The sequence below is a fragment of the Podarcis pityusensis genome, assembly GCF_964106645.2.
Source record: "Podarcis pityusensis genome assembly, chromosome: 7".
In the NCBI taxonomy this organism is placed as follows: domain Eukaryota; kingdom Metazoa; phylum Chordata; class Lepidosauria; order Squamata; family Lacertidae; genus Podarcis; species Podarcis pityusensis.
Genome location: NC_138031.1, coordinates 85,617,476 through 85,636,638, shown reverse-complemented (window position 1 = coordinate 85,636,638; position 19,163 = coordinate 85,617,476). Strand labels below are relative to the sequence as shown.

The 19,163-nt window shown below is 48.6% G+C and overlaps 2 protein-coding genes across 6 annotated transcripts in view; both read right to left on the bottom strand.

Moving 5' to 3' along the window:
- ARAP3 (ArfGAP with RhoGAP domain, ankyrin repeat and PH domain 3) overlaps positions 1-4,322 on the bottom strand; it is a 40,359-nt gene extending 36,037 nt beyond the window's left edge. The window contains exon 1 of one of the 2 annotated variants that reach the window (XM_081014596.1): positions 4,072-4,322. The gene's annotated coding sequence lies outside the window, so the exon portion shown is untranslated. Of the gene's footprint in view, positions 1-1,782; positions 1,934-4,071 lie in introns of those variants that run through there. The other variant, XM_081014595.1, reaches the window with a different exon arrangement.
- Positions 4,323-9,268: 4,946 nt separating this feature from the next.
- Positions 9,269-18,704, bottom strand: LOC308481059 (START domain-containing protein 10-like). Of its 4 annotated transcripts, none has more exons than XM_081013024.1 (7): positions 18,587-18,704; positions 17,766-17,962; positions 13,188-13,335; positions 12,288-12,391; positions 11,370-11,487; positions 10,682-10,734; positions 9,269-9,706 (listed from the first exon to the last, which is right to left on the bottom strand). In XM_081013024.1, the coding sequence occupies exons 1-7, from the start codon at positions 18,687-18,689 to the stop codon at positions 9,494-9,496; spliced, it is 936 nt and encodes a 311-aa protein (XP_080869150.1). In that variant the 5' UTR covers positions 18,690-18,704; the 3' UTR covers positions 9,269-9,493. The 4 variants fall into 4 exon arrangements, with proteins under 4 accessions (XP_080869150.1, XP_080869152.1, XP_080869153.1 ...); XM_081013026.1 differs by lacking the exon at positions 18,587-18,704 and adding an exon at positions 18,435-18,578; XM_081013027.1 differs by lacking the exon at positions 18,587-18,704 and adding an exon at positions 18,435-18,578 and having other exon boundaries at positions 17,766-17,958.
- Between the last annotated feature and the right edge of the window lie 459 nt (positions 18,705-19,163).

The following is a 19,163-nucleotide window of genomic DNA, read 5'->3' as shown; positions in this document are numbered from 1 at the left end:
AATGTTACATGCAAAGGGGTGCAACGAAAGCACAACAGCTGCTTTTCCCTAGGAGGGAAGCTGTGGGAAGAGAAGATTTGGAGTGGAGAAGTGGCTGACGCAGTGGGGGATGGGATGCCTATTTCTCCACTCACATTTTTTTCTGCACAAAACCATCCCCAGCTGCTCCCCCTGGGTCCCATATTCATTTCTAAAATGTTATATGCCACTATTATACCAGGTTTTTCATCCTCACCCTCATCCCAAACCTTTGAGACAGCATCTCCAAACATGTTTCAAACACTGCAAAAGGCAAAGTGGCTTGTGGTGTGCGCTCTCTCTCTCTCTGTGTGTTATATTGCTGTCAGGATTGGAGGTGGTATACCTCTGAAAACCAGTTGCAGGAGACCATGAGCAGGAGAGTTTTGTTGTACGTATTTCCTGCATGTGGGCCTTCCCATAGGCACCGGGACATTGTGAGGACAGAATCCTGGACTAGATAGGCCTTTAGTTTGATCTAGGACTCTTATGAAAGAGAGAAAGAGATGCGGAGCAGAGATATGGTGGGTAGAAAACAGTTAAATGCCATCTCCCACCCATCCTTGGCTTCTCAACTCCAAATCCCACTCAAAAACCTGCATTTCTTTTGGAAAAGCAACCATCAGACATTTGTGCAGATGCATGCAGCTGTATGTAGTTCTACCCTAATTTAGAAACTTTTAAAAAAGTTTGGGCAAATTCACGGAGGGTAGGTCTGTCAAGTGTGATTAGCTATGATGTCTAAATGGAACTTATAAGTTCAGAAACAGTGTACCCCTGAATACCAGGTAGTGGAGGGAGGCAGTGGCTGGGGCGGGGGGCAAACAGAGTCTATGTCACCTTCATGCCTTGTTTGTGAGCTTCCTGGAGGATTCTCACTGCCCACTGTTGGAAACAGAATGCTGGATTATTTGGATCTTGATCTAATCAAGCAAGAGAATCCCCATGTTCTAAAAACAGGGGTGGTCTTATTTCAGCATTTTAAAAAAACACACTGAATTTACTCAGGTATTCTCATTCCTAAATTAGGTGCCCAATTGCAAATGCTTTCTGGGCACTGTACAAAAATCTTGGAATAGGTAACAGTCCATCAACACGTGCTTAATTTACAAAGAAAGGATGCATACTTGTGATCTGTATCTAATCTGCATTAAATGATCCCAGGTACGCTCTTTTGCTTAAGAAACACAAATGTCTTACTGAACCAGACCACGTTCTACTTTGTAAGAACGGCAGCAGCTGCTGGAGGGACCACAGTCTGTCTCCTGCTCACAGCCATTCTCAGGGATGTGGCCATATCACTTGGTTGGGTGCAAATCACTTTGTGTTCAAGAAATAAATAAAAGGACTATGAAATAAATGAAATGATTTAAAAGAATTTATCAGAACTTGTATTTCTCCCCAGCATTATGTATATCAAAAATACTTGGCATGTATACCTGGTACTTCCCTTTCAAGGAGCTTCTCTTCCATTACGCTGCTGTGAAATGTCTCGTGCCTCTGGGAGGCTGCGAGTGATGGGGGTTGAGGCAGAGCTGCTAGCTTAGAGCTACCCAGCACATTCATGGTACGTGCAAGATCTGAAGCTGGGAGCTTCTGGTAGTCTCTTAGCCATGGCTGTGTATCGGCTCCACAATGTGCCTTTGGTAGCTCTCCTGACTCACTCCCATCCCCAGTTAGGAAAGTTTTCGCAACTGCTACAGAAACTGGAATTAGTCTGATACTACTCTGGATTAAACTATTGTAATTCCGGCAATGGCTTACCTGTTCTCACCCCCCTCTTCACTCATCGTGGGTGCAGCGGCTGGTGCCACAGGAGGGCTATAAGGTATCCTTAGGAGTCTTGCTTGTAAAGCATCCCAGGCTGAAGGTTTTTCCCGTAAATCTAGCTGCTGCACATTACACCACTTTGCGCTCGCTGAGCCTCCCCCCCCCCCAGTTGTCCCATTTCCTCCCATTGTTCAGTGCAGGCTTCCTTCCTGTTGCTCTCTCCAACCCGCCCCCAAACAGGAATTACTTCAGCCATGCACTAAGAGTGCATATTTGTGCATATGCCAATGGCACTGTGCATGCAGGTAGCTTGTTCATTCTACTTGGCATGAAATGTGTGCATGTACTTCTCCAGATGTCAAAGTCCGGAGGTGGTAAACCTGTGTCTGAGCTGCACTGCCTCATATTGTGTGCGTGCATGCGCATGCGGGTGAGGTGGGGGTCTCAACTGACCAAGTGTTTTATTTTGTATATGTTAAATTCCCTGCACATAGAAAACTGGATGTCAGAGAGAAGGATATTAGCCATTGACAGGCTAATTTTCGATGCGGAGAGATTTTTGTTGTTGTCAGCATCCATCTGCCTTGATGAGACAGTGGAGTGTGCCTCCAGAGGTGAAGTCAAACCACTGCATTAGCAGCAGTGAAGTGGGCTGCCCAGATGACAAGACCACACTTTTGGCCTTGCTGATGTGGTCCAAAGGAAAGCAGACCAAGACATTTGGTACCAGCTTGGCTGGCTGTAGGAGTTGCCGGATGGAGGCAGCCAAGATGCCATCCAGCTGTCTTAGGGACCCCACTCCAGATTTGTGTATGGTTTAACCTTTTCTTCTCCCAAATATGTCCTGCAAGGCAGCTGAGGTTTGGGATCAGGGGTTTCCCTCTCCTAGATGAGCTACCTTGATGGGCTCCATCTGCCCTTCACTTCCCTCTACGGCAGGCATGTCCAAAGTCTGTTTCAGGGGCCTAATCCGGCCTGCTGGTTGATTTAATTCGGCCCCTATGGCAGTTTATTTCCTGGGGTAAAATCCCAAAAAACCCTCAACAACTTCAATTGTGGTTGGCTCTTTGGTCGGCCCTCACAGCCCTTCACTTCATCAAATCTGGCCCTCTTTGAAAAGGTTACTGCCTTTGGACATCACTGCCTACGGAAAATGCAGAAACCACCTTCTGGACCATTGGACTCATTCTTGGTCCCACCCACTCAATCCGCTGGAGCTTGTCTTTGCATGCAGGGGAAGTCCTTCACTTACTGAGAGTTTGAGTTTTCGGCTACCCACACCTGGTTTAACCAGCCAGCATATACAGTGGTACCTCGGGTTACATACGCTTCAGGTTACAGACTCTGCTAACCCAGAAATAGTACCTTGGGTTAAGAACTTTGCTTCAGGATGAGAACAGAAATCGTGCGGCGGTGGCGTGGCGGCAGGAGGAGGCCCCATTAGCTAAAGTGGTACCTCAGGTTAAGAATAGTTTCAGGTTAAGAATGGACCTCCAGAACAAATTAAGTTCTTAACACGAGGTACCACTGTAGCACAAAAAAACCATCAATAAAAAGTACAAAAAGCATTGACTTAAAAAGTACATGCTTTGTATGGAGAAAGTATTTGATCATGTAAGTCCACCTGCAATTTGCTGCAGCAGAGCTAAGACACAGGTTTACGACCTTAGTAAGAACTGTGCCTGATCCTTCACACCAGGTATTATACAGGTGTACTGTCATGTGAGTCAGCACACACCATTGCGTGCAAGTCTGTATATAAGGAAATGTGAGGAAACAGGGTTTGCAGCAGTCAAAAGGCAAAAGGTTTGAGTCCTCTCAAACATAACTAGGTCTAAACAAAGATGACAGGAAAAGCTGAGTGCCCAGTTGTTCCAAGGAGTAAGGAGGAGGAGACAACATGGTGTACTTCACTGCACCCAAGTGAGGGGGTTGGGGAATCCAGGGAGCGACAGGGTCTCAAGTCATCACAATCCGCACTGTATTCATTCCGCACTTAAATCAAAACTCTGCAGCCAGTATATATCCTATTCCATTAACAAAAAGGTTTTTAATCAGTCAGCTGATTTACAACTAAGCTGGTGACTGTGTACACACACTGCTGCATACGGGTTCACTGCTAACAGTGCCATCCATGTTGGCTTCCTTGGACATAACTCGGAGGGCTCGCTCCCTGGAAACTGTCTTTAGCGGCCTCAGGTAATCAAAACCCAGCAGTCAGCCAAAAAGAACGTGTGAACTAGTAATTGAAATAACATTGGTCCCCGTCCCCCCTACGCTTACCTCTTTGGCTAAAAGAAAAGTTAGCGTCTCCCTGTGGGGCGGGGAGGGACTCTGCCGGAAACCCTGCAGAGCCGCTGCCGGCCAGTGTGGGCAGCGCTGGGCGAGATGGGCCAGTGGCGCAGGGCCGCTTCCGAAGTCCCCGCGTCCGCACCAGGAGTTGAACCTCGCGCCCCGCGCCGGGTCAGGACTGGCCGGGAGCCAAGGCTCCCTCCCTCGGTGGCGCCCGCCTGCTTTGAGCCGCGTCTCCCCTGCCCCTGCAGGCCCGCCGCCGGCAGGATCGCCCTCTCCGCGCAGCGCAGCAGAGGCGCCTCCGCCTGCCTCCTCGGGGCTGTGCAGCTCGCGGGCCGGACGCAACCCTCCCCGGCCCTGCTCTGGCCCCGCGCTCGGGCCGCCCCGCGAACCTCCGCCTTCGCTGCCCTGGTGGCCGGAGCGGCTGCGGGAGAAGCCGGCATTCGTGGCCGGGATTGGGGCGAACCAGGGGCAGCTCTGCCGGCAGCGACGGAAGAAAGGGGTCGTGCGCGGGTGGGCAGGGCGCCGCTCGCCCCGCTCAGGGATCCCCGGCCTAGGGAGGAATTGGGCCGAAAAAGAAAAAAAAAAATAAAGTACGGTACCGAGTTACGTTTAATAATGACAAAGGCTGACAATTCAGGGCACGGGCTTGAATTCTGCCGGAGGGGTCACTCTCAGGCATGCCCCCCACGTAGCTGCCCCGTACGGACTGGATAGGAGGCGTAACCTGCAAGTCAGCCCATTCCTATGTAGAGGGTGATAAGTGTGCATGCGATATTGGCATGGTCATCCAGCCTGCAAATGGATCCACGCACATGGTGCTGTGCCATCTATATGCACACTTACATACGGACAAGCCCAAGGCTGCCCTACGCCCCCTTTCAGCCCACGATTTCTTAGTGGAGTGCTTGGCATACAGGAAGATTGGCTACTCGGAGAGACAATGCCCCTGTGACTCGGGACAAATAGAAACGGTAGAGTATGTCCTTCTCCAGTGACCCTATCACAGAGGCATTCGTATTATCCTGATTTCCCCACTACTTCATAAGTACCATGGCCGCACAGGGCAATTCTATACCCCCCTGCTGCACTCAGATACCAATCCTCGCAACAACATACAATGTTGCTAGATTCTGCACAGCAGCGCTCAAACATCTTTGGAGGATGATCTGTGCCAAAACCCAGATTTAATGAACATATGAGTGCTCTGTAAATTGATAGTTAAAGTCTTTTATATATCAACCGTATTCTTTTAGCTTCTTTTAAATTCTTATAGACTTTCACATTCACCTTCTGTTTTAGTACCTTTTAGCTTTCCAAAACGCTTTCCAGATTTTAAATGACTGTATCCCACCCTTTTATGCTGGTCTAAGACCCTAATAAAGATCTGTATTGTACTGGAGTGCTCAGATCCTCTCAGAATCATGGGGATGCTCTCAGAAGCATCACCTGGTCATATCTCTAGACCAGGGGTCAGCAAACCTTTTCAGCAGGGGGCCAGTCCACTGTCCCTTGGACTCTATTTTTTTGGGGGGGGGGGAATGAACGAATTCCTATGCCCCACAAATAACCCAGAGATGCATTTTAAATAAAAGTACGCATTCTCCTCATGTAAAAACACCAGGCAGGCCCCACAAATAACCCAGAGATGCATTTGAAATACAGTGGTACCTCGGGTTACATACGCTTCAGGTTACATACGCTTCAGGTTACAGACTCCGCTAACCCAGAAATAGTGCTTCAGGTTAAGAACAGTTTCAGGTTAAGTACGGACCTCTGGAATGAATTAAGTACTTCACCAGAGGTACCACTGTAAAAGGACACATTCTATTCATGTAAAAACACGCTGATTCCTGGACTGTCCGCGGGCTGGATTTAGAAGGCGATTGGGCCGGATCCAGCCCCCGGGCCTTAGTTCGCCTACCCATGCTTTAGACCAAGCTCCAGCTGTGAAGTAGAAATCTTGTATTCTAAGGGCTGCAAGGCCACTACCTTGTTGTGCTGAAGTTACATCTGGGCCCGATTTACCTAATCCTTACGGTGAAATTGATTATGGTCCTTACGGTTTTAAATTTATGCAGGTTTATTGAGGCTGAGATAGGATAGCCCTAGCAATGCAGTCTGCTCTGTACTGTTAGGATTGCTGGGGATTAGTAAGCAACAACCCTGCAATGAGTCAAGTGTTAACACTGCAGGTCAGAGGTGGGGCTGAGGCTGGTTTGGATTCCCCAAACAAAACATCCTGTGGGTTGCAGCAAAGGCTAATCTACATAATTTGCCCCCTCAGCCACCACCCAGATCAAATTCAGTGCTAAATTGCACACAAAAGCCTTCCATGCAGCTGCACTTTAAAGTATTTCAAAACTCAGAAAAATTATTATTTTTGGAATGAAATTGGATGTGAGTTGGGGAAGAGTAGGAACTCATCTCTTTGCTGGTATGATGTCTATCAGTGGGATCTGGATCTGAACGAATGGTAGATGGGTTTAGCTAATCTCAGGCCTAGCAGCAACTTCCTATTTCCTTTCCAACCAATCTCAGGACACTGGGAGGCTCCCTGAGTCACAGGCCAAACAGGAAAGCTCCCCAGCTGTATTTAGTGGGACCCCTCCTCCAATCATGAGCCACCTCATTTCCTGGATGTCTTTGCTGGGTCTCTGAAAAAGGATTGTCTTCCCTACCCTACTCCTACTGGAAGAGTGCTGCTGTTAACCACCAACTAAACTGAACTGGGCCAAAATCCTAAATCAAGAAGTTGTCTCAAAATCTGTGCTGCTGTAGTATTCTGCATATCAGCGAGTTGGGGGGTTGGTTTCACTTCCTTAGCTTTCTATATACATCAGCTTTCTATATACAGTGAGATTTTTTTCCTAGCAGATAATGAATGTTGGACTCTGATAGGAAAGAGATGTTCCTATTCCCCTCACCCTCATACAGAAGCTGTGCCTTTAAAGAATAACTTGAAACTGATTCACACTGAATGAATATTAATTCTTCATAATTTGCTGTCTGCATCTGATCTGGGAAGGTCCCTTAAATGGGGAAGCACAGATAATTCCTTGTTTCTGAGTCTAGAAATCCAGTTCTGATTTGCTACTTACGAGACTGGTGAGTCATGACTATGATTCTGAGCCAGTGTGGGAGGAGATTGCATGAAAGCCTTCTTCACCACCACTGTTCGTGGCCCTGGTGGCGACTCTCTTCTCCAATGCTGTTCAGTCAGCAGTGCTCCCTCTCTGATCTCTTTCCCCCTTCTCTCTCTCTCTCTCTCACCCCTCTTAGGAAAGTGGTAGATCATCCACCTTGCAAGCAGGAGGTCTCTGTTTCAATTCCCAATGGCATCTGCAGGTAGGGCTGGGAGAAGCTCGTGCCTGAAACCATGGAAAGCAGCTGCCAGTCAGTGCAGACAATACTGAGCAAAATGGACCCATGGTCTGACTCACTACAAAGCAGCTCCCTATGTTCCTATGTTGTTTATGTGTCACATTCCACCTTATAGCACTTTACAGGAGCAGCAAGTTAAAATTCCTACTTTTAACACAAGCTTTGCTTATCAAGGTTGACAAAATGTTGCCTTGTGTGTGTTTTGCTGAGAGCTGTTAAACTGCACATGCTGAGAGTGTTGCTTCTTGCTGTTGTATGTTTGTATCACGGAGCGGATGGCGCTGTGGTCTAAACCACCGAGCCTCTTGGGCTTGCAGATTAGTGCTCTGCCCCAGATTCTGCCAACCTAGCAGTTCGAAAGCACACCAGTTCAAGTAGATAAATACATACCAGTGCGGTGGGAAGGTAAAAGGCATTTCCATGCACTCTGGCTTCCATCACGGTGTCCCATTGCACCAGAAGCGGTTTAGTCATGCTGGCCACACGACCTGGAAAAGCTGTCTATGGACAAATGCCGGCTCCCTTGGCCTGAAAAGTGAGATGAGCGCCACACCCCATACAGTGGTACCTCGGGTTACAAATGCTTCAGGTTACATATGCTTCAGGTTACAGACTCCACTAACCCAGAAATAGTACATCAGGTTAAGAACTTTGCTTCAGATGAGAACAGAAATTGTGCGGCGGCAGCACAGCGGCAGCAGGAGGCCCCATTAGCTAAAGTGGTGCTTCAGGTTAAGAACAGTTTCAGGTTAAGAACAGACCTCCAGAACAAATTAAGTTCTTAACCCGAGGTACCACTGTAGTCACTTTTGACTGGACTTAACTGTCCAGGGGTCCTTTACCTTTTTATCTTTTGTTTGTATCATGCTTTAACTTCTGCGATCTCAAGGAGTATAATTGTCTTCCTTTCCCCATTTTTTATCTTTACAACAGCCCTGTGAGGTGGCCTCAGCTGAGAGTTCGTAGTTCAGATAGCAAAGTTTGAAACTGCACATACTTACAATATTTTTTCCTTGTTGTTGTTTATCAATTTGTCAGGGTTGGCCAACTTTTTTATTATTATTATTGTTTTCGTATCTTGCAGTAGGTAACAGAATTATAAAATGTTGCATTTAAAACAAGGGGGGCTGCTTTTCTGGGATTGTACAGGTTTGTTTTTCTTTACACAATCTGTGAATGGCATTATGTATTTGCATGTGACTTTTCCTTCCAACAGCTCAAGGTCATGTACATCTGTCCTGCCCTTTCCGTTTGCAACAGCCCTGTGAGGTAGGCCAGGCTAAATTAATATATGTGCATAACTAGCAGTTCTTGCTAATAGATTACAGAGGGAGGAATGCAGGGGCCCCAATCCACATACAGTGGATTATCCCAAGTTATCCCATTGGCATCTGTGGCTTAGCATTATGTATGAATGTGAAGGCCACCTCCCAGCCATCTTGGGTCCTGTGCCGTCTGAGGGGAGGCTGCCACATTCCACACTTACAATACGTAATGTCAACTTTCGGTGAATAGTCCAGGACACTGCTAGTGGGATTGTCCCCCGAGTGCCACCAAACGGCTCTAAAAGGCTAGAATGCAAAGCAGCAAGTGTGAGAACCCCACCCCCACCAAGCTCTTGGCAGATCCGCAGTGATACTCTGCACTTCAGTCTGCGCAGAAAGGATACCTCAGGTCGTTGGTCCTGTGGTGTCCATTCCTGCACACTGAGATTCTGTGGACCTGGCCACCTGAAAACCATCATCCCATGCACAATTGTGGTGCTTCCCAACAAGATTCACAAACAGGGAAGGAGACAAGAGAAAACTGTGGCCACTGGTCATATATGCGCTTCTTGAAAAGTAGTGCTGAACGGCGCCCCTGGTGTGTCCATGTCTCTTGGAAAGTGGGGAGTTGGAGGGCAGGGAGCTTTGTGTTCTGTTGGGTGGGCGGGCGCTGGGTGGCTCTGTGAGAGCTGCTGTGTTCTGGATGGTGGAAGGCCTCATCCAGCCCACAGGACGGCGATGAGCTGTGCATCCAGATCCTGGCCTCAGGCCTCATCGTCACTGAGGCTCATCTTGGCTTCAGACAGACCGCTCTCGTCGATGTTCTCCAAGGAGTCAGAATGCTGCAGGGAGAGCTCAGCTAAGCTAATGCTGGGCAATGTGTTCTGTTCTGGATACAACCAAGGCTTAAAGCCAGGGTCATGCTTCCGTTTCCACTCTGGGTACTTCAGCCCTGCCTTATAGATTGTCTTCATAGCCTGTAAAAGGAGAGTAAGTTGGTAGTAGCCAAAAATCTGGTTGCTGATATGCATTGTGTTTCTGAACTGAAAGCAAAGACCCACTTTTACATGAGCAGACAGAGGCAGCAGGCTCAGGGCTGTGGCTGAGGCAGAGGTACAGTAGATGACCTCTGTGAGCATCAGATCTCTTTGGATCATTCAATAAATAATAATAATAATAATAATAATAATAATAATAATAATAATTTACCTGGAGGTCTCAGGGTGGTTCACATAAAAATATCACAGTATATAAAATCAAAATAAAATAGAATTAAGTCATGGCAGAATTTCCTGCCCTCAGAGGAGACTGACTGATAGAAGAAATCTCCATGCCCCTCCTAAGAGCTGCCACTTATTTAATTCCTTTATTGGGGCACACTAGCAGTTCTTTTGAGTCTCCCTAATGTCCCCGAGCAAACAATTTGGTTGAAGGGCTGGCATGCCCATGAGGTGCAGTAAGGAGGTGGCCTCGGGCAGCAGATCTGAGCCTGAGGAACTTCTTGCTGCCTCCTCCTCCACAGCTGTATCACATTTCCCATAAGCGCCCCCCCCTGCCGCCCCCTGCCTCTGCCTCCTCTGTGGGCATGATGCTGCCATGGGCTCCACCACACTTGCACCGCGATGGGAATGGCAGCGGGGGGTGCCTGTGGAGGAGGAGGCGGTGATGGGCCCATGGCACTGGCAGGGAGTGCCCATGGTGTGTGTGTGGGGGGGGGGGTTTGCCTTAAGTGGCAAAACATCCTGGACCACCCTTGTTTGGCAGTAGCTGCCCTAAAAACTGCAGAGGTGTCACCCAGAGCACAGCTCTTCCATATTCCAGCTGTGCAGAGCTACACTTTTTGACAGTGTGCCAACATGGACAGTTATTTCCCCCCTACCAAGCCTGCTTAGCAACTTGCTTCAGTCACAGCCATCCTGCCACGTGGATGTGCCTACACAACTCCAACTTACCTTTGGTGCCACGTACTGAGACGCTTTATTCACCACCCACTTTGGTAATGAACCTAAAAGCAAACCAGATCCACTCGTTACCAAAAGCTGTTGCACACAAGTATTTCTGCCATGATAACTGCTGTGTTTTCCCACCATTTCTACACAGAGAAGAGCCCAGTCTATTGTGCCCCATGGGACAGGTGCATCACCCATCGCTGTGGGTCCTTTGGCTATCCTTTGCTATCCTGCAAGGCTTCTCTCCCCAAAGCACACCCACCAGCCCCACACCAGAGATATGGTGCAGGTAGAGACGTGGCTGAATTGCCTGCACAATCAAGTTCAACCGATGACGGCGAGTTCAGTCCCGCAGGATTGGCTGAGTGAGCAGGTCCTCCATGTGTAATTCGATCACACAGCCAATCCCTGCAGAGAGCAGGGTTAAAGCCCCGCTTCTGCACACTGCCTCCCTGCCAGGCACTCGGGAAACATGGTGCCAAGGGCTTTGACTCACAAGTGATGTCATAACAACCTCAGATGGTTGCAATCTGGCCAAAAACGGTTCCTACCTGTGCCTTAGGAAATCTCCCCTTTATTTATCACCCTGAACCCTCAACACTGACTTGGGCACTGCCTGGAACAATTCCCCCCCCCCTCTCTCTCAGGCTTTGTCTTTTCCCAGCCACAACCTGCGTGTAAAGATGCTCACCTCGAGGGTCTACTTGGGTGAGGTAGTAAAGAATGCAGCCACTCTTGTCCGTTGCCTTGATCAAGTAGCCCGTCTGCAGGGATACGGCCCTCACGCAGTCCTTTCGGGGCGGGTACTTCTGCAGAGAGACCCCACAGTCTAAGGCTTGGTTCATACATGCAGTCACCGACATGAGTGTCCGCTTGAAGGGGAACTCGTGAAGGCACTGAATCACACAATAAGCCCTTTGTGGAAACAGATGCATATGCACTAAGGGCCCTCAGGTGTAGGAGCAGGGCCCATGGAGGGAGCAAAGGAGGGAAAGGAAGAAACTGGTAGAGAGCCAAGCTGAGAAGCAGCAGCAGCAGCAACCCCACTGAAGAGGCTGCCAGTTCCCCACAGTGGCCAACTCAGGAAGAGGTGAGTGAGATATTCTTGCTGCATGGCAGCTAGAAATGATCCCCTTGACTTGGTGTAAGGCCATGGCTCAGTGCTAGAACACATGCTTTGTATTCAGGAGGCCCCAGGTTCAACCTCCAGTTAGCTCTGGAAGAGACTTGTCTGTCTCTGAAACCCCATAGAGCTGCTGCCAGCTACTCAGCCAGATAGAGCAATGTTCTGACTCTGTAGAAGGCAACTTCCCAGGTTCCTTTGAGTAAAGGTGTGCTTTTAAGGGGGCTTAAAGGATTACAAATGAGGCAAGGGGGTTGAGAAACTGGCATGGCTGAGAGAAGGGGGTTGAGGAAGAAGGAATTCTGTGTCTCTGCATGAGCAAAGGAAGAGAAGGGATGGGGTAGGGGGAAACCCCTTGCTCTGTACCCCTTCCTCTTCCTTGCCAGCAGGGTACCAAGCCAGGGATGGCACCCATCCCTGCTTCCCATTCTGAACTGCAAGGCAGGACTGCAAGCACCACCCAAGGATCAGCTGCAAGGAGCTCACTGGATGTTTGACGCTGTAGTTGATGATCATGTAGTCGTGGCCAAGGGGCAGCCAGGAGCGCAAGGTAACAAAGTCCCTATTCTTCAGAGGACTTGGGCACCTCCCTGCAAGAGAAGAAACACAGTTAGCAAGAACATACTGAAATTAAAAACCCCAGGAGGAAATAATGCCTCACTAGAGACGTTGCCTAGAGAACATGGTTCACCCCCATTCTGTTCTGGGGACATAACACCGGCCTACAGAGATGCGTTTTGAATAGCACTATATAAATACCAAGCATTAATGAAGCAGCTCCCGTGTGTGTCCCTGGATCTATCTGTCCTTGCTAAATGTTTTCCTGACCTGAGCAGCAAAGTATTCACTGCTAGTTCTACCTCTGCCATTCATTCCCCAATGCCCATTCAGAACCCCACATTAAAAGAAAAAGGAAAGCCATGTTTGCATGCCATGTTTCGGGCAGACCTTAGTTGAGCAAATATTCATTTTATTTAATGTGCATGGCAGAATGTAGAATGTGGCGTTCTGCTCAGAAAACCATTCAGCTGGAAGGGACCTCAGGAAACCCACTGTTACAGCACCCCTGATAGGTGGTCATCCAGCTACAGCTGAGTTTTTTGTTTTGTTTTGGGGGATGCAAGAAGCTCAGGACTAAGGGTTTCAGTGCAGTGCTACCCATGGCTGCTCAGAAAGAAGTCCTGAATTACTCTCAGGTAAGTGGGTCTAGGATTGCAGCGGAGTAATCCAATGGCATTCTCAAGATACACCAGCCCCAAGCCCAGCAGCCCCTCTGGGCACAGATGGGGACGTAGTTTAGAGGCACAAGAAGTGCTTTCTTCTAGGAAGCCACATAATCTGTCAGGGGTTCCAAGCCCGTCAAGTGCAAGAAGCAAGGTTGCTCACAGGAGTAATATCCAACATCCGCGTTGACAGTCAGGCGCCCAATGTCATGGGTCTCAATCATGTTGGAGTCCCACTTCTTGCGGTAACTGGTGTCATGTAGAACATCATAGAGCGTCTCTGGAGGCACATCACGGCAGACGATACGCATCTGTGTGGCAAGGAATTTGTGTGATCATGCACTGAAAACCTGCTAGCACAGCAGCTGTGTCATCAGACTCTGAGGCAAAACATTTTACCAAGGGGTAGGGCAAAGGCTGGGCAAGTGAGAGGGAAATTGTAATAAAACAAGCTAAACTTCACATCCCGTGCTTTTTTCCAGGCACGGTCTGCGCCTTAAAGCTCCTTTATTTACTCCAGATTTTTCCTCACAAAAACTTGCTCTTTAAAGCTCTATCAGAGCAAACCACTAAAAACCTGAATGGATGTTTGTCCTGACTGGCTATTAAGGAGCGGGTTTTCACAGGAAAAGCTCCAGAGAAGTAGCAACAAACAAAAGAAACATGTTTGAATGGAGCTTTTAAGCACAAATCTGTTCCTGGAAAGAATGAGGCAAAAAGTGAGTGTGACTGAGCCTTCCTTTTACTTTACACGTTAATTTTCTGCATACAGGGAGTTGAGCGTTACCTAAGCTTCAGTCTGAGCTGGTACAAGCCAGCAAGAGCTGCATCACGTGGCTCTTCAGATTCCATCACTGTGTTATTAGTCAGATCTTCTGTAATGAGACGCCTTAACCCAAAACAAGGTCAAGTGCACTTAGACCAAGCTTTTCTATTCAGTTGGCTTAGCTCAAACAATCCATCACAAGCAAATGTGTGGAGCAGCAGTCCATTTGGAACAGAAGCAGATAACTTGGGGAGAGGTCAATTATGTGCCAAGAACACCTGGATTCTGAAACTTTAAAGATTATGCAAAATCAATAAAATGGCAGCTATGTGAATATTTTGTGTGATTTATTAATATAAGTGGATTTCGTTTACCGTATTTTTTGCTCTATAGGACACACCCGACCATAACACGCACCTAGTTTTAAAGGGGGAGAACAAGAAAAAAAATCTCTCTCCCTCTCTGTGCAGCGCCCCTCCAACGAAGCGGCAGGAGAAACAGAGCCCCTTCCATTTCTCCTCCCGCTTCGCTGAAGGGGTGCTGCGCAGAGAGGGAAAGCTGTGCAGCGCCTCTCCAGCAAAGCAAAGCCAGGAGAGCAAGAGGGATTGGTGCGCACCGACCCCTCTTGCTCTCCAGGCTTCAGCGAAAGCAACACGAAGCCTCTGGAAGCTTCGGGCAGCTATCCCTGAAGCCAGGAGAGTCTTCCTCTCCTGGCTTCAGCGGAAGCAATGCGAAGCCATGGAGCCTGCATTCGCTCCATCAGACGCACACACATTTCCCCTTAATTTATGGAGGGGGAAAAGTGTGTCTTATAGAGCGAAAAATACGGTATTTTGTTTAGCATCTGCTGGTGTTGAACATATAACCTCTCACAATCCCAAAGGTTTTACTCTCAGTTGTGAGGTGCAATGCAATAGCCCCTGCGTCCGACGTCTTTGCTTCCTGCAATTATATACCACCTTCCCCATTAGGAACCCAAGATGGTTTACCAGTTTCAAACACTAAAACAAATGAACAGTATAAACTGTAGAGCCACATAGTCCTCTCAGGTTGTTTGGTGGTGGTGCAAGTGTCCTGGCCTGGGCCTCCCTGGCTTTCTTAAGGTCTTTCTTGCATAACGCAGTTCTGAGCTTCTAGTTCCCAAGGAGACGGAGAATCCCAAAGGATGCTCCAGGAGAGAGGCAGCTGGCCTGAGAGGAAATTCCTCAGCCGCTCCTTGAGGGTCTGCATCTTGAACACATCATCCAGGCATTGGAATTTGGGGGGCATCCGTCCCCTCTCTTCATCTCCACATGTTTAAATGTTGTCGTTCAAAGAAGCCCATCTATTCCCTCCACCAATCAGGGAGCTCGAAAAGGGGCAAATTTCCATAGTCAGCACACAACACCCTCGGAAAGTGACTGGGAGTTGGGGGCAACGTCCTGACGGGGCCCCACTCCTCTGCCACCCATTAATCCTGCAGGTAGAGAATAATGTTGAGACACTTGGGAGTGCTCAAAGCATTTCATATACAGAGCAAGGACCCACGAGGGGTCAGCCCTCCTCAAAAGTGGTTCAGTTTCTGCTTCAATGGATAGGCCTTTGAATACAAGGTGACCATGACTGGATGATGGCATGGTGGTGAAACCCTGCAAAAAGGGAGTGAAAGAAACATGGAAATTCTCCACCCAATGTCTGGTGGAGGCAACCGGATACTTGCCACTGAGCATTCAACTACATTAGTAAAGAAAAAGCACTTTATATGCATTTTAACACTGTGACAACAGATGGTGCTGTGGAGTTCCATCTTTCGCCACTGTAATTTCCCTTTATGAAGTTTACAATGCGTTTTCCTGAAACACTTTTTTGATGTGTCTAAATCCAGCCTGAGAAAACAATTCCAGATCTCTTAAGTCTGCAGGTGGCTTCCGCCCTGAACTAGAGACCGAGGACTCAGCTACATTATTAAAGAAACAGCCATTTGAATGTGCTATAAACATGCAACACCAGATGGCGCCAGAGAGCAGGAAATTTTAAAACACGATTTCCCATAGAGATTTCTTTTCTTTTGTTCTGATCTGGCTTATTTATAGCGTTTACCCCCCCTATGTTTAGATCCACCTCAGATTAGTGGTAACCAAAGTCATGACGACACCTGTAACTAAAGCTGTCTGTAGGATTAAGTGCCGCAGGCAGTTGGTACTTCATGGATCTATCTATCTGCATCTATCTCAGCTCAGTTCAATGAATGCAATGGACTAAGATTAGCAAGATGGTATCTGCTGCTCATTATCCTGTTCTCATTTTTAATTAAATACTAGCCAGATGCCGAATGAAAAGAGCTATCCCTTTTTTATATTGCCTTTTCTCTTTTTTGTCCTTATTTTCATCTTGGTACTCATGTACAGAAGAGCTCATATTATTCCACCGGCAATCCACGCACACGCGGTGGGCTGGGGTGGGCTGGGGGCTTTCACTGTTTGGAAATGAGACATCCAGATGCCCAATCTCCCTTGTCTGAAGATTAAATGTCTCTACACAGGAATTATTTAGTCCAGCAGAGGAATATTTCAGAAGCATGTATACCCTCTAGAAGGGCCTTCCACCAACCGTGGCTGGTTCGAGAGCTATGGCTATTCCTGGACCGGGAGAGTTGGTGCCGGCCCACCCACATGGGGGGGGGGGAGCCTGGCCAGCTGACAGCACTTGGTGGGCACAAAGCAGGTGCCCCACACAGGCGCCCCCAAGCGCAGCGCGGCCTAGTGCTCCTCTCCGTGAGTGCTGGTTCCTCCAATGCCAGAAGAAAAGCTCTTGGCCAGGCTGGGGGCATCTGCTGGGGGCACCTGCTTCGTGATCCCTCTAAAGTCTGCACATGGGGCCAGGGCCCCTCTAGAGCACATACATGCCACTGATAGGCTGGAATTTTGATGACCATTATATCATGTGAACAGTGTGAAAACCTCCACGAATAAGCAGCACTGATTTCACCATCAATCTCCCTGCCTGCCATCTACACTCTGCCCAGCCCAGTAAGGCATGAGAAAAGAAGCCATTATCTCAGAACTTTCTCTCAGCCATACAAACATTAAAGTCACAGGAATCACTTTGAACATTCTGCTTAGAAATTCTAGACACACTTATTGAAAATAAATAAACTCCGCTAAGCACAGTGTGACTTCTTTTTTTTTTTTAGTAAACATGTAAATCACAACTAACCGTTGGTTAAATAAAGAATCTTCGTGTACACAAGTAAACCAGGTTCCATTGTATTGATCCCAGGCCTTTTAGATATGGAATAAGCAGCACCTCAATGTCAATATGTGAGCACAAGAAAACAATGTGTGGAGCCAGTGAGTGAAAACTGAATCAGCCTCTTTCTGAGGGCTAACCACAACTCAAAAGTTTGCGTCTTTATCTGCTATCAAATCCATATACAGTGTTCAATTCCCTTACGTCTGGGCAGGACACTCAAAAACACAGCCTTATCTTCCCCTAGATCTATCTCAATTCATGTCCAAGATACCTGAACAGGGATATTTCTGTCTGTAAAATGTGCTCGGAGGCTGAAACAGCAGAGATCCCTCACAGAAAAAAAGAAAGGGGAGAAGAGGGTGAGGAAAAGGGAATGTGAGAGCCCAAAGGATCTTCTGGGACCTCTAACATTCTAGCTGAATTGCAGCATTGCACATTCTGCAGCCTGGATTAATTTGAGAACTGAGCGCAGCAAGAGGGATGCTTGTTTTGGAGCAAACCTTTGTTTTGGAGTCCAGCATTCATGGGGCAGGAGCAGGAGAAGAGGCTCCTGGGCAAATCAGAGGGGGCAGAAGGGGGTGGGCAGTGCCACATCACCACCCATGATTCCCAAGCCCAGGCAGGGGCCCCTGGGTGGCATTCAAGTAAGTTTTACTCAGAGCAGAGCCTCTGGAATGAATGTTGTGTTCATTAATTCCAATGGGTCTACTCTGAGTAAGCCATAGCTGAATGCCACCCCCTTACCTTGATTTTCTGGACAGTCTTGCTCTCTTGCTGCATTTGGGTCCACACTGCCACTCCTCCCTTGTTATACCGGCTGCTCCAGCCTTCCTGGCTTTCACACTGGTCCCGGAAAGTGTTGAAGTCGGAATCATCTGGGATGTAGGCTCTCTCTCCTTCCCCAGACATAGGTGCAGCTTCCTGCAGGGCCGCCAGGCTGCCTGAGAGAAGGAGCTGTGCAAATACCCACCCAGGCAAGAGAGGTTCCTGGCTGGCTACTGGGGAAGCTACGCTGGGCTCAGCGCTGCCCTGGCCACTTCCCTCTCTTCCTTCATAACTCTCCCTCCCCAGCTCTGTCAGGGGCCTCTCTGGGCCTCCAGCCCTGACTCTGGGAGAGAAGGAATGGCGGTGGCTGCTACATTCAGTGCCTCCATCAACTGCATGGCGTGGGCTCTTCAGAGCCTAGACGCTCCTCTCCTGCAGAAGAGTCACGGCTGTTGCTGGCAGTGTGGATGCCTTCTCAGTCCTGCCAAAGGGCACCAGGCCCCCCTGGGAAGCTTCTGCTATTTATGTGAATAATCTGTAAGTGCATAAACACACACAGAGCCCATTTCGGTGTTCTATCCCCAGCATTCCCCAGTGCCTCCCCCCGTGCCTCTTTCCTATCCCTCTCCTAATTCTGCTTCTCTTAACCTGCCTCTGACTTTGCCGCACTGAGTTGCAGAACCAGCTGGTCACTTGCCAGCAGCAGCAGCAGCAGCAGCAGCAGCAGCAGCAGCCGCTGGGTTCAGTTCTGCAGATGGTTAATGGCTTTGTTAATGCAGGATGCAGTCTAGTCTACTTACCCTGCAATGGAACGGTTGTGGGGGAGCTAGAGAAAATTCTAGATTGTGGAATAGGGATTCTGGAACAGGGAGAAGGTGGTGGGGATTGCCTCACACTGGCCATTCTCCTGGCCTTACATTCTGAGGCAAAAAGGACATTCCAGATGTACTGGAGCATAAAGGGAGGGGTTTTCAGATTGTAACTCCTTCAGCTGTGACGAAGCTAGAATGTTGTGTTCAGAGCTTTCAAAATGCTGTGGCCTTGTTAGCGATAGTGTGATGGCCTGGGATTCAGACTCGGATGCTGAACCTGAGGGATCCCAGCCTGCACAGGATCCCCCAGAACCAGCTGAGCCGGGGCTGGGGCATGAGCCTGAAGGGTCCTCACCTGTGCTGGATCCTAGGTGCAGTCATCAGCTGAGTATTCTCTGGCTCCTGAGGTGATGGAGGGCCCATTGCCTGCAGGTGCTCCACTCTCAACCCCGTCAGGGAAGCTGAGGTTGCCTCTGGGTCCAGTAACCCTCCAGCCTCTCCTGAGCTGCAGAGGCTCAGGGCAGAGAGGCGGAGGGAATTACCGTAAGTTCTCGCAGGAGGAGTG

Excerpts from the sequence above, each read along its gene's own strand:
- LOC308481059 (XM_081013024.1), bottom strand. The coding sequence starts at position 18,689 with ATGGCCAGTGTGAGGCAATCCCCACCACCTTCTCCCTGTTCCAGAATC. Across the intron at positions 17,963-18,586 it reads CACAACCGTTCCATTGCAGG|GCAGCCTGGCGGCCCTGCAG; the intron begins GTAAGTAGACTA and ends TCCTTCTCTCAG. Across the intron at positions 12,392-13,187 it reads GGATGTTGGATATTACTCCT|GGAGGTGCCCAAGTCCTCTG; the intron begins GTGAGCAACCTT and ends CTTCTCTTGCAG.